The following is a 13,002-nucleotide window of genomic DNA, read 5'->3' on the forward strand; positions in this document are numbered from 1 at the left end:
ACGAGTAGGGTGGAAGAAGTGAGCGAACATGCAGGTGTGAGATGAAGTGGGGAGAGACCAGTCGCGTCCTGCCCCTGCTCTTTTATCCCTGCAGGAGGGAGGCTGACGAGCCCCGCCTCCTTGGGCAGACAAGAATTGGCCGGGAACGCCGACGGTCTAGCCTCTTGGGAAGTGGAGCTGGTGTCCGATATATTGCGGGCGTGCGACATAACCACCGGCAGTGGCTGGGTGTGGTCAATTTCGAGCTGCCGTTGCTCCTGCAGGTGCACGCCAAAGAGCCAATAATCCCGACTTGGCGTTCCATCCCACCTGCGCCATGTTTTTGAACTTTGGGCTGTAGCTGAACAGCCGCACTCGCCAGGCTGAGGGCTTGGGAGGTTCTCGGAGAGCTGAATAGATCCTCGACAGTCAAATTGCGACCTCGCAGACGATTATCTTCGGAAGACCGAGGAAGCGAACAATCAACTCGAGGGCGTCCCATGTGATTATACATGTATAAAGCCAACGTACATCGCATGCCTCAACGATACCAGCGGCAGGAGACTGCTTCCACGCTGAGTAACGTCGATGCATATGGGTACCAGAGTCTGATAAGTTCCCGCGAACATCTGGAGCAGGATTTGTGGGAAATACTGAGATCGTTAAGGAGGCTTATCGTGACCGGTTCGCGAACGTTGATATATCGATAGCAAAGCAAGCGCGTTCTATGCTGGTCATTCTGTCATCTCAGTACTGGGAATGTAAGAGTGTCCGCTGCTTGGCAGAGCGGGAACTAAACACCTAAGGGGTAATGCATATCCCACAGCACTGGGTCAACGGGTCTGATCAGAAGTTAGCCACTGTACAATAGCAGACCAAGAGCGGGTCGTACCTAAACTCGTCCGGAAGGGATACGACATCAGGAGCAACTTCCACCCCGCCCTCCTTGCGTAGAAACGCCTGTAAATTGTGTGTTGACGCAGGACCCACAGCCAGATTCACTCGCTCCAGAGAAGGAATCAAATCGACGAATTCCTGAGCAAGCTTCTTCGGGTCGAAGTTCGTAAACCATCCCTCGACAGGACAACCAGGCGGTTCTAGATGAAGGGGACCGTCGTCGTCGGAACCTTCTCGGCAATACGGGAACTTCCGATAATCCATTGTAAGTGAGAATTCCCGTAGTGAGAGTCTCAGGAGTGCGCTGAAAATCAGTTCCTGCAGACATACGGACAGTTAACACACTACAAAGACCCGGCCTATAACAGTCATACATCACTTACCAAGATTTCATCCATGGACGAGTCATGGTCCGGCACGGTGTAAGAGAACGAGAGACTGAGACGTTCCAGTTCCCGCAAGCCCGGACTCAGCAGACACACGGGGAGACTTGTGGCAGGGGCACGGAGCAGCGAATGCGAGATGCGCAGGTTGAGATAAGTGGGAAGAGCGACCTCCATCGCAGTAGTGAAGAAGTTGAGTGACTCTTCGCAGACGGAGATCGAAATGTTTCGGATGCGACACGGAAGGCCAAGGAGGTATAGATCAAGTGGGCCTCCTGCAAAGCTCTCCAGCGTCGTCCGAACGGTCGCCTCCTCTGTGTGTGCGTATTCATTCATGTTACGACGCCGTGCAGCCGCATACTCTTGCAGGTTTCCCTCGTCTTCCATGAAATGACCTTCGATAGTCCCAACGGTAAGTCGTTTGAGATCCGGGAAGGACTTCGCCCACTGAGCAGAGCGCGGGCACCAGACATCTTCGACGATGAGGGTATGGACTTCGGGATAGACCGGGTATGTGGGAAGAACGTCACTGCACTCGGTCCAGGACTGGCACTTCATGAACTTGAGGGTGGTTCGGGAATTCTGCAGCAGCCGGGCGGGGTGCAAGCGATCCAGCTTATCTGAATCTCTCCATGACCGCGTGTAGTTCGTCTTGTTGAGAGAAACACTTTCGAGCGGCCACTGCATCGCCTCCAACATCCGACACGTGTGCTGGTACCCGTTCTCGATGCGGACGTGCCTGACACTCGGGAGAGCAGCCAACGCCAATGCAAGGTCCGGGTGAGCGCTGAGAGTGGCTTCGGCACGTTGAAATGTCAATCTCTCGAGCTTAATGGCACGGGGGATGACCCGAGCGAGCTCTGCAGCTACCACAGAGCTGACGGGCCCTCCGTCGAAGACAAGAGCCCGGAGGTAGCGCCAGCGCTTGCGTTTCCCAGGACGCATGAAGTAGATCAAGGAGATAATGTCCCCGTCATCGGCGAGATGAACGTCGCAATCGAGGACATATTTCGCGCAGGCGTCGTGGAGGTCGTGGTTTGCGGTCATGAGAGAGAGCAAGTCATTTCTCTCCGCATGAGAGGCAACGATCAACAGGACATCTAACGGTAACCTGGGTGCCAGACTTGGCTGAGTTGTAGTCAGTTTTCGCTGTTGGAAGATACCTGGAGTGAATGAGTAGAACAGCTCACAAGAGGCATAAGGGCGATAGTGGCGGTTTGGTTTGGGTTTGGTGGTAACTTGTAAGTCGCGTCGCTTGCTAAGACGCGTCTTCCCAGCGCCAACGAATGGGCGAGATAAGATAAGATTGAGTTGTCCTGCCAAATCTCATGGAAACGCGGCGGTGGCTGAGACTGCTCTCTCTCTCTCTCCACTGGGACCCGACCTATCTCCCCCCGTCAGACTGGCGACATACCCCGCTCTCGGTGTTTCTAAACTCGCTACGCAGATTGAATTTATTCTACACGACAACTCATGACTATTTGAATGAACACGAAAGACACGATGACAGATTCAGAGGCGCCACAACTTGAACGCCAACCTCTCCTACGTTCCTCAGTTAATGTGGCAGAAACGGAGGTTTACCCTATAATACATATGATAAGATCCGTGAGTCTCCGTCCTGTCTTCTTCTTCTGTGTATTGAACCCTCTCCAAGGATGTCATGGTGAATATGTCCCATGAGTGTGCTTGGATTTTCGTTAACGCGACCACGCCTTTTCGTCCATAACAGCACTTCATAGGTACGTCGCGTAGCGAACTGTCTCTCCAACCTGCCCATACCCATTTGTGCAGACACGCCGCTCACTCATGAGGCGGTAAGTCTCGCCTTCTTCTCGTCGCGGTCACCTCTCATCCACCCGGATATCAGTTGACGGCCCCCGACCTGACTTACACCCTTATCCGCCCTCTCCTCGACAAGTACGCCACCTTTCAAAGACAAGGCAACATGTCTGTCATTTTCTGCCTACTCCTCAACCGCGTCTACTTCTTCCGCGACCGTCACTTGACTACCTCCGCCCTCTCCCGCACTCGTGCCGACCTCTGCGAGATTTTGGCCATTCGCGCCCTGCGTGAACACGCGGATGACATGCTGGAGCTTGCGCTCGTACTGACCACGAGTTGGTCCGTCTACTCCGGCGCGCCTTCCGGGCTCCTAGCGCGTGCGCGTGAAGAGAATGACGATGACCTAGAAGACCGGGTTGGGAACGCGATTGAGATGGCCATTCTGAGTCAGGCAAAGCGATTCATCAAAAGCTCGCCATGTCAGAAAGTTATCGACGGCATTTGGATGTGAGTTTCAGTAACACTCTGCTGTAGCGCGAGTTGACGCGTATCGTAGTGGCAAGATAGTGTATCAGGCGGAAAGCACGCGTTCCATCCTATCAGACGTAGGTGCAATCACAGCGCCAGCACTGTTTTGAAGGTACGCTGACGACGAATATCAGACATACAAGCGTAATCCTATACACTTCTACGATCCCCACAAGGCGCCTTTACTTGATCACTACCGGTATGTGATACACAGTTCAAGTAAGTGTGAAGAACTAACGTTCCACGAACCACCAGCTTGAAAGTGCCTGCCATACGCTCTGTGCTCGAATACACGAAGTACGCGCAAGTGTCTGTGCTGATGTTATCCGTTCTGAAGACCTGTTTCAGCTTCCTCGTTCTATTCGTCCTGTTTGTCTGCGCGATTGAGTTCAGCGAACTGGATCATATCAACCTGGCAGAGATAGTGTTCATGGTATACGCCCTCGGTTTTACTCTGGAGAAGGTCGCCGCTATGCAGGAGCACGGTATCAAAGGTGCGAGGAACCACGAATAGATGACGTAGCGGCGTCTAACCATGGTGGGTAGTATACTTCAAGGGTACTTGGGTAAGACAGGCTTACCACCTAAGAGTACTGTGCGTTCTAACATCGACATGTAGAACGGTTTCGACCTGGCCTTTGGTAGGTTGTCTTCCACTGCATAGTGCCTTCCCTGATGTCATCTGTTCAGTCACGCTATACTGCACATACGCCATCATGAGATTTGTTGGTGTCTACGACAATCGTGAGCCTATATCTACCTCTTCTGCAGGCGTGTTGGCTAATGTATTCAGATCATTGGGCGAGGGAGATGGGGGTTAACTCGCTCGCCCTCATTGCTGTCCTGATGTTCCCCAGGTGAGCCGTGTAGCTCGTATTTTTCATATCGAATCTCACTGCTGTCCATCCCAGACTGGCGTTCGTCACATTCAAGAACAACGTGATGGTTTTGTCATTACGAGCCATGATTATCCAGTTTGTGGTGCTCATGATCATCGCGGCGTTCTGTTTCGGAGGGTTCTTGTATGCCTTGTGGACGTGAGTCGCCGTCATGTTCGTCCCGTGTGTCATGGATTGATGATGGTGTCCCCTACCAGTCTCGGAAAAGATAACGCTGGGTGCGTCGCTAACACTTCAACTCATGCCTGGGATTGACGCTTAGGCTCTCCTCCGTATCAGATATAGCGCAGGAACAGTTGCGTGGTGGATGCTCGACCTCTGGTTCGGGCTGGACGCCAGTGGCTTTGACAATGCATGTACGTGACATCTCACCGTTGACCGTAGATTTGAGCTGATGGGAGCTGCAGCCAAGTTCCATCCTGTCTTTGGCCCGCTTCTCATGATTACCTATGCGTGCCTGAGCAACACGTTACTCCTGACAGGTGTGTCTCGATGGGTCTTTAGTCTACTCGATATCTGATGTTGTCGTGTTTGTCTCTAGTTCTGGTGTCTGTAAGTGCTTCATCGAGGCAATTGCTTTGTGAGCTAGAATGGCTGAAAGTTATACAGATCCTGTCGCATACATTCTCGACAATCAACGATGACGCCGCAGCTGAGGTGAGCTGTCCGAAGTATCTCATCATCCATGGCACCGATCATTATATATAGGCTATGTTCCGCCGTGCGGTATCAACTATTGAGGGGTGGGTCGCATGACCGCAATCTCTTTCCGTCGATGGTTGAAACTTAACCGGTAAACAGCGTGAAGGCCGACTCACTCTTCTCATACCAACCGCCAGTCAACCTCTTGGCACTCTGTATCATGCTTCCAGCTAGCTACATCCTGACGCCGCGCTGGTTTCATAAGGTGAGATTTGTATGCAATCTCTTCCCGTGCTGCGCTAACATACCCGGTCTTGTGGTAGGTCAACGTCTTCATGATTCGTTTGACAAGCTTCCCCATTCTCTTGTGTATTGCGCTATACGAGAGGCAGGCTAAGCGCTCCGGAGCCTTCACGTTCTACGAGACGGTATCTGCAGCAGCGGAGAAGATCTTCGACACTCTCCCACGGCATCTCAAGCGGCTCAGTACGTCGGTCGCACTGCTCGATGGCGTGCGCCCTTGGCTAACAGTCATGCCATCTTCTAGCATTCTTCGAAGGGCTTACTGGTCCCGAAGCCGACATCGACGCTGTAGGGCCCTGATATCCTTTCACGGAACACTCGCTAATGCTTCTTACCTAGATCTTCGAGCTCGAGGAAGAGCTAGAAGAGGAGAGCGCAGTGGACATGGAAGAAACAGATGACGTTGCGCCCATGGAAGCCACCCGACGCCGCCTCTCTCAAGTGTCTCGCAGACGCCCTTCCGGTGCTTCACATCATACATCTCGCCGGCCGTCCACGTCTACTGGCCGCTCGACCCCACCTGTACCTGCGTCTCCGCACAAGACGGAGTTCTCGGCTCCCGGTCCATCTACCACACCTCAAAGCCAGTCCCAATCGCTGCAGCCTCTAGGTCACATTCAGTTCCCGCGTCCTCGCGTTAACTCTATCGTCACGCGCGGCCTCGATATGGCACAAGCTGCCGCGAGTCCATTGGCGCAGATCTTCCAGCCGCTCATCGTGGATGACGATTTGATCCCGGAAGAGCAGGAGTCTGACGCTGCGAATAATACGACAGGGCCTGCTGGGCACGGTAGCGGAGGAGGACCGCCGGCTCTGGTCAGTTACGGCCCTGCGACGCGCCGACGACTTATGTCCATGCATGCGGCGCCCTCTCCCCCAAGGCGAATGCGCACGTACTCCGTAGCCGGACAGGGCCATCCGCAGCCTGGTGCCGGAGGGGGCGGTGGAGGGTCGGAAGGGTATGGAGCGACTGGTGAGAGCAGCACGGCGCTGAGACGGTTCCCGACGAACAGTCCTCCCCCAAGGAGCCAGCTGGGGTTGCTTCTCGCGCAGGCACCGCTCTCGGAAAGCCCCGACGAGCGTGCGGGGCAGGTGGAGGCTGCGATGGAACATGGGAGCGGCAGGCAGCCACGGGAACCAGCGGAGACAGCGAGCCAGCTGGAGAACGAGGAGAATCATGGGGCGTCGGAGTGGGAACGGAGGCTGGACAGCATCGAGGAAAGGCAGAAGCGCATTGAGGATATGCTCGTGGAGATCTCGAAAAACCTGCGACGCTGACCTTCAGTTTGTTCTGTAGTGTAGACACACGCGGTGCGCTACTCCTCTTCCCTTGACATGTGCAGCGTCACCGTACATGTCTCACATATACCTGCCGAGAGAATACAAGGGTTTTCGAACATGGTGAGCCGTTTGGGTTTGGGAAAGGGCAAGGGCAGACCAAAGGTAAGAAAGTGGCTTCAACGACCTTGCTCACAGCAGATCAGCCGGCCCTGATCCGCTCCCTGCAGCTGCTGGGTACGTTCTCCACCGGCATGTAAGTACATTGCAGGCCTATTATCACATGTCCTCCCATTAATGTCCTTGTTCGCTTCCTTGAGGTGGCGATTCCACTGCGAGGATCTACTCGGCTCCCCGAGAACCTCCTCTCAAGCTCTCAGCGTGGCACATCCCTCAAACCACTGTGCAAGTACAGCCCAAAGTTCGAAGACATGGCGCAGATGAGGTGGAACGCCATGTCGGGCTCCGTGGCTCTTTGGCGTGCACCAGCAGGAACGACGACAGCTCGTAGTTGACCACACCCAGCCGCTGCCGGTGGTTATGTCGCACGCCCGCAATATATCGGACACCAGCTCCACTTCCCAAGAGGCCAGACCGTCGGCGTTCCCGGCCAACTCTTGTCTGCCCAGGGAGGCGGGGCTCGTCAGCCTCCCTCCTGCAGGGATAAAAGAGCGGGGACAGGACACGACCGGTCTCTCCCCACTTCATCTCACACCTGCATGTTCGCTCACTTCTTCCACCCTACTCGTCCACCCGATCGTATTCTCTCGTGCGCCGACCGCTGGTGAACATGTTCCAGCGGAGCGTGGCGCACTGGTTTGTGTTCCACCCCACTCGTCCTCCGTGACTCTCCTCCACCCTCCGCTCCGGGACCACGAGCTTGTATGTTCGTGTGTCCCCACCGCGCGTCTTGTACGCGTCGTACTCTCTCCGCCTCGCCTTCGACTTCGCGGACGCCCATCGGGAGCGCTTCAAGTGGGACTAGGTCCGTCCACTCGTCTCTACTGCTGTGCCTATTGGCTGACATCGCGTGCTTCCAGTTGTCCTCATGCATGCTCGACCACCTCGTCTCCGGTCGCGCTCTTGTCCTATCCACGTTGTCGTCGTGCTCAATTGGAACGGCTCCGGTGAGTGACCCTCGTCTCGTCATCGGACTCGGAGTCTCATCTGACGGGCACCTGCAGACCCTGTGTCGCTTCCTCCCATCAAGTCACCCTGCGCTAGATTTTCGGCATTCAAGCTGTCGACGTGGGCTGGCTTCGTTCGACGGACACACGTCTGCCCTCCCGCAAGGTCGGGGAGTGGGGACGTGGTCGTCGGGGCCCGCCCCGGAGGTGAGACCTGCTTGACAGGCTCTGGTCAACCTCAGTGTCGACATTGCCGTCGTCGATATGCGGCGATCTCTCATGTCGGTGAGCGCATACTACTAGAATCAAATACCCCCAATCCGCTGACATGGCATGCTTGATGCTTTAGAGGTCGACCATATCCTCCACACCATCATTGGACGGCTTTCGTCCACAACGTTCCCCGTGCCTTCTCCCGGCGGAGTCTCGGAGTTGGGAGACTGTTGTCAGAGTGATGAGTCTTTGCGCTTGAGCGTTATTTCTGCTTGCCCGTTGACTCTCCCCCTGTCTGTTCTTTCTTTCTCGTCCTGTTCCTGTCTCGAACCATCTCAGTCTCATATAGGTTCAGTATTCGTAAATACTTGCAAACCCTACATAGCCTTTCTCGAATCCAACGTTACGTCTTCCCCATTTTACTAGTTCGCATGTCATGGGCCATAGGCTGGCCGGCTGACAATTGCGGGTGCAATAGCACGCTGCGATCAAGGAAACGAAGGCCAGCAGCAGCCTGAATCTATGTATTATGAGCCTTCGGCAGAGGCACCTTTTGGCCGCACCCAACAGCAGCTTGGTATACACGGTGAGCCTCATACGGTATTAAGTGTATCGTGAGCGGCATCGTGGTCGTAAGCGGAATCTCCTAGTAGATTCCGGGGATAAATTTGAACTTGACGATGGAGCAGTACTTCTCCCAGTCCTTGCCGTACTTGAGCGCGCACCGCTCAAAGTCACGTCCGCAGCGGTGGATGAGGACGACAATGAAGAAGACGGAGTAGAAGTAGGGGATGGCGGAACACGTTCCCTGGCACAGACCCCAGGTGAGCGACATGGTCCAGTCCGCAACGTAGTTCTGTATCCAGGTGTTGTTAGTAAATAGTCCGCAGCGAAAGGCAACGTAGGTCACTTACGGGCTTGCGCGAGTAGCGCCACCAGCCGTCAGTGAGGAGGCGGTTGCCGTGGGCGGTCTGGATGAACGTGGGGTTCTTGAGCGTGCCCCAGGGCAGCTGCGGGAACGTCTTGCGGTAGGTCGTGATGCCCTGCGTCTGCATCTTGAAGCGGCTCTTCTGCGACATGGACGTGTCCCAGATGTAGTATGCGGTGAGGAGCGTGGTATAGAGCGCGATATAGGTGGGCGTGGGGAAGCGGTAGTTCTCGGGGTCATGCGTCGCCATGTAGACAACGGAGTAGATGTACGACTGTGGGGGAGAGAAGTTGAGGTGAGCGAATGGCCGACAGAGGGAAAGTGGGAAGTAAAGGAGTACGTACGAAGGGCACGCCAGCGAAGTTCCAGAAGATGACAAGGAAGCCCCACTTCTCGTGGAACATGTCCCAGGTCTGGGGAATGCATTCCTCACCCTTGCCGCAAGCGTTGAGGTACAACCAGGTCGCGAGGCACATGAATGCCATGTTCTGCATTACAGCGTCAGTGTTCTGCAGTATGCCGGAGCGTAGGAAGCAGACATACCGGGGTAACATAGCCATACTGCTCGTACTGCTTGCACGCGCCCGAGACGGACATGAAGAACACAATGACCCACGGAATACGGACTTCAAGCCACATCTTGAGGTCGACGGGGCCAATGCGAGGGTTCAAGCACGCGCCCATGAAGACGTCGTAGATGAAGCTGCCGGACATACGGATCTGGTTCCCGGTCGCGACGGTGATGAAGTACATGAAGAAGGAGACACCGAACCCGTATATCATCGCGACGGTCATGAGGTGGCCGAAGTTGTCGATGATGGCGGTGAGGCGGAAGATGTCGTAGTAGTGGAGGGCAGCGGCGGTGATCATGGTAATGTAGATGCAGCCGATGGCGTTGCACTTGTACATGAGGGTGCGGTAGTTGAGGGAGGGGACGGGGAGACCTTCTTGCATGTAGCCGGGAACGACCCAGGCGAGGAAGAGCTGGTAGACGATGAGGCCGGTGTACACTTTCCACGCGTACAGGTTCGGGCTCGCATCCTGGACGCAGGAGTCAGGCGCGAGACAAGCAGCGGAAGTGGTGTGGACTCACCACACGGATGTGCTCCCACATACGCCAGAGGAAGGGCTTGATGTCATCGACCGAGGAGGGGTGGACAAGCTTGCCGTCGTAGAAGACAAGACATATCCAGAGGTAGTACATGAGGATGGGGAAACCGGTCATGATAGCGAGGACACCCCATGGTCCGCCAAACTCATACCTGGTGCGGGTGAGCTGGCCGGAGAAATGTAGAGGGCGAGGACGTACTCGGTGTGCTTGTCGAGCTCCTTGTCGCGCTTGATGCCCTCTGCGGTGGGGAGAACGACTCTGCTGACCTGGAGCTTGCTGGTGGTGTCATTGCTGGGCGTGTTGCGCTGTCTGATGCCGGTGCCGTTTTCCGCGCCTGCCATGGTGTACGACGAGGGTCCGAGAGACGGGGGGAAGCCTCTGCCACCGTGTCCAATAAATACACGATCGCACGACTTCGAGTCTTCCCCAACCGGCGCTTCTGACGCGTTTCGCTCACGTGGCCGTTCCGGCTCTACAGTCCCACCCCGACCAGCTCCGACTCGGTCTCTGCCGAACCCCCACTGCAGCCGTTCTCCCCGCCAACCTCAACTCCCCGCATACAGCCACATCCCCCTCCCTCGTCTCACACTCCTGCCCCTCGCTCACCTCGACTACCGTGTATTACTAGAGCAGCGGGCTTGATAATCCATTGTTGTCCACCCCATGGCCTCGTCTGTGTTCTACAGGTTCCGCTCCCAGCGGGACGAGTCTCGGGTGACCTTCGATGGCACCGGCATCTCTGTGTTCGACTTGAAGAAAGAGATCATCATAGCCAACAACCTCGGTAAGGCCAATGACTTTGACCTTGTCGTTCTCGACAGCTCCGGAGAAGGTCAGTGCGACTTGCAGAGATGTTCAGGCCGGTCAGTATTCTCACGTGGATGTGTGCGCAGAATACAAGGATGACTCCTCAATCATTCCCCGTTCTTCCTCGGTGGTTGTGAAGCGGGTACCCGCCCGTCCTGGGAGAGGCGGCGTCGCAAGGTACCTTGGCTCCGCCGGACCGTCCCAAGGTTCCTCAGATAGTTCCGCCAAGGGCACCGGAGGAGGCGGCAATGTGTGGCATAGAGGCAACATGTCCAAACGATTCGATGGCAAGGAGCCAAGGGAGGAGCCCAGACCGGCCCAGCAACAGCCCCCACCAGTACGTTTCATTGCCTCTACTTCAGGCTTGCACGCGGCCTGAACTTCTGTCCAGGCTCCCCTTCCGAGTGGAGTAGCAAATGAAGATGAAGCAGCCGCTATGGCAGCCATGTTCCAAGCACAAACGGCGAACTGGGAGGAGGCCCAGGAAAAGATGTCACAGTTGGTGTCGCGCTCACGCGCTGTTCTTTGTTCACGTAGTAGCATATATTCTAATGGAACTTGTTCTGCCCTATCGCGCGTTTGCTTGCCGTCTCCATAGCCAGGTCCGCGTCCAAAGCAACCTCCGCGGCGGCGCCCCTCGAGGAGGGAAACCTTACCAACCCTCGCATCACCATTCTGACCGGCCATTGCCTCCAAGTTACGTATGCTATCGATGCGGTCAGAAAGGTTCGTGCTTCTCCATGTCCTGCACTGCGGCGGCCGCTCATGCATGCTTCGTGGCAGGTCATTGGATTCAGGACTGTCCCACAAACAACGACCGCGAGTTCGACAATCGCCCGCGAATCAAGAGAACGACCGGTATTCCTCGGAGCTTCCTCAAGGCCGTCGATAACCCGACCACTGGCCCCCTCGGTCAAGGCGTCATGGTCACCCCAGAAGGAGGTTACGTTGTTGCTCAGCCCGACTCGTACGTAACTCCAGACGAGAGGTATCCGAGTGTGACCGAACTGACATCTGCTTTACACTCGGCAGTGCTTCCTGGCAACGACAAGTAAACCGACACAAGGGTCTGACCGAAGCTGACATCCGAGAACGACCTCCATCCGATCCATCGCTCGCATGTCCCATCGACGGGAGGCTCTTCCGGGACGCCGTCAAGACACCGTGTTGCGGTACGCTCTACTGCGAAGAATGCGTCCAGACGCATCTACTGGAGCGCGACTTCTTGTGCCCGAACTGCGCGCGCAAAATCCCGAGTCTCGACAAGCTAATCATCGACAAGCCGATGCGGGCGCGTGTGCACGAGTTTGTCGACAGCGAGATCGAGAGGAGCCGGCAGGAGGCGGAGAAGGTCGACAAGCAGGAAACTACAGAGGAGAAATCACAGACGGATGGCGCGAGTGCCGACGGAGACAAGGTGCGTTTCGTCAACACACCTCCGCGTGTCGGCAAGGGGCTCATGTGTGCGCTCAGGGGGCTTCGAAGATAGTCGAAGGCGCAAACGGCGGCGAAGGCGAAGAAGGGTTCTATAACGACGCACAGAACATGGACATGTCTCAGTTCATCTCGCAGCTCCAGGCGCAGATCCAGCAGCTCCAAGTCATGCTCAACAACACCTCGCTCCCCGCCCAGGTCCGTCAGCAGGCGCAGCTCAAGCACCAGCAGCTCCAGGTAGAGCTCCAGCAGGCGCAGACGGTCGCCGCCATGGCCGCAGCGCAGTCGTTCAACATGCCCGCAATGGCCGGTGGTATGGGTGGCAATATGGGCGGAGGAGGTATGAATGGCGGTATGGGTGGTAATATGAACATGCAGAGCGAGTATCGGCAGTGGACGAACCCGTTCCCGAACCAACAGCCTGCAGGCCAGGATTCGGCGTACCAGCGGCTGCCGTTGAACAATCGACGGAGGCCGCTGAAGAGGGACAGACCTTCGGACTTTCTGGAGATCGCAGGTGCTCAGCAGGGCGATGCTAAGACGGCGAGGTACTGGGAATGAAGGCTCGGATATCGCTCGGCGGACGTTCCACATACTTACTAGACATGGAGTCACTATTCTCGATAATGCATGCATGTACTTCGAGACCGTCCGACATCATAATAACCATTATTGCGTCCTATACTAC

The 13,002-nt window shown here is 55.8% G+C and overlaps 5 protein-coding genes across 5 annotated transcripts; 3 read left to right on the plus strand and 2 right to left on the minus strand.

Moving 5' to 3' along the window:
* Positions 1–772: 772 nt before the first annotated feature.
* L226DRAFT_569686 (uncharacterized protein) lies at positions 773–2,306 on the minus strand (the record flags this gene model as incomplete). Its single annotated transcript, XM_067684338.1, has 3 exons — positions 773–821; positions 872–1,194; positions 1,260–2,306. The coding sequence occupies 3 exons, from the start codon at positions 2,304–2,306 to the stop codon at positions 773–775; spliced, it is 1,419 nt and encodes a 472-aa protein (XP_067536991.1).
* Positions 2,307–2,762: 456 nt separating this feature from the next.
* L226DRAFT_460344 (uncharacterized protein) lies at positions 2,763–6,694 on the plus strand (the record flags this gene model as incomplete). Its single annotated transcript, XM_067675585.1, has 21 exons — positions 2,763–2,877; positions 3,054–3,076; positions 3,130–3,551; positions 3,601–3,649; positions 3,707–3,771; positions 3,828–3,869; positions 3,921–4,066; positions 4,119–4,138; positions 4,192–4,213; positions 4,263–4,316; positions 4,366–4,429; positions 4,484–4,609; positions 4,669–4,689; positions 4,751–4,827; positions 4,879–4,967; positions 5,081–5,128; positions 5,180–5,214; positions 5,273–5,378; positions 5,437–5,599; positions 5,661–5,704; positions 5,756–6,694. 21 exons carry the CDS (start codon positions 2,763–2,765, stop codon positions 6,692–6,694), a joined length of 2,670 nt encoding a protein of 889 aa, XP_067536992.1.
* A 335-nt stretch (positions 6,695–7,029) lies between these two features.
* L226DRAFT_375973 (uncharacterized protein) lies at positions 7,030–8,655 on the plus strand. The gene is made up of 4 exons (XM_067674353.1): positions 7,030–7,679; positions 7,735–7,821; positions 7,879–8,106; positions 8,171–8,655. Exons 1-4 carry the CDS (start codon positions 7,235–7,237, stop codon positions 8,458–8,460), a joined length of 1,050 nt encoding a protein of 349 aa, XP_067536993.1. The 5' UTR covers positions 7,030–7,234; the 3' UTR covers positions 8,461–8,655.
* Positions 8,408–10,460, minus strand: L226DRAFT_484102 (ERG4/ERG24 ergosterol biosynthesis protein). Its single transcript, XM_067677041.1, has 6 exons — positions 10,272–10,460; positions 10,056–10,224; positions 9,506–10,003; positions 9,307–9,450; positions 8,949–9,236; positions 8,408–8,890 (listed from the first exon to the last, which is right to left on the minus strand). Exons 1-6 carry the CDS (start codon positions 10,412–10,414, stop codon positions 8,681–8,683), a joined length of 1,452 nt encoding a protein of 483 aa, XP_067536994.1. The 5' UTR covers positions 10,415–10,460; the 3' UTR covers positions 8,408–8,680.
* Positions 10,461–10,622: 162 nt separating this feature from the next.
* On the plus strand, positions 10,623–12,995 carry L226DRAFT_533526 (DWNN-domain-containing protein). The gene is made up of 7 exons (XM_067680473.1): positions 10,623–10,905; positions 10,967–11,217; positions 11,272–11,378; positions 11,479–11,606; positions 11,664–11,847; positions 11,913–12,297; positions 12,354–12,995. The coding sequence occupies exons 1-7, from the start codon at positions 10,737–10,739 to the stop codon at positions 12,873–12,875; spliced, it is 1,746 nt and encodes a 581-aa protein (XP_067536995.1). The 5' UTR covers positions 10,623–10,736; the 3' UTR covers positions 12,876–12,995.
* Positions 12,996–13,002: the final 7 nt, after the last annotated feature.

This window comes from Lentinus tigrinus (assembly GCF_003813185.1).
Source record: "Lentinus tigrinus ALCF2SS1-7 unplaced genomic scaffold L226scaffold_8, whole genome shotgun sequence".
Taxonomy (NCBI): domain Eukaryota; kingdom Fungi; phylum Basidiomycota; class Agaricomycetes; order Polyporales; family Polyporaceae; genus Lentinus; species Lentinus tigrinus.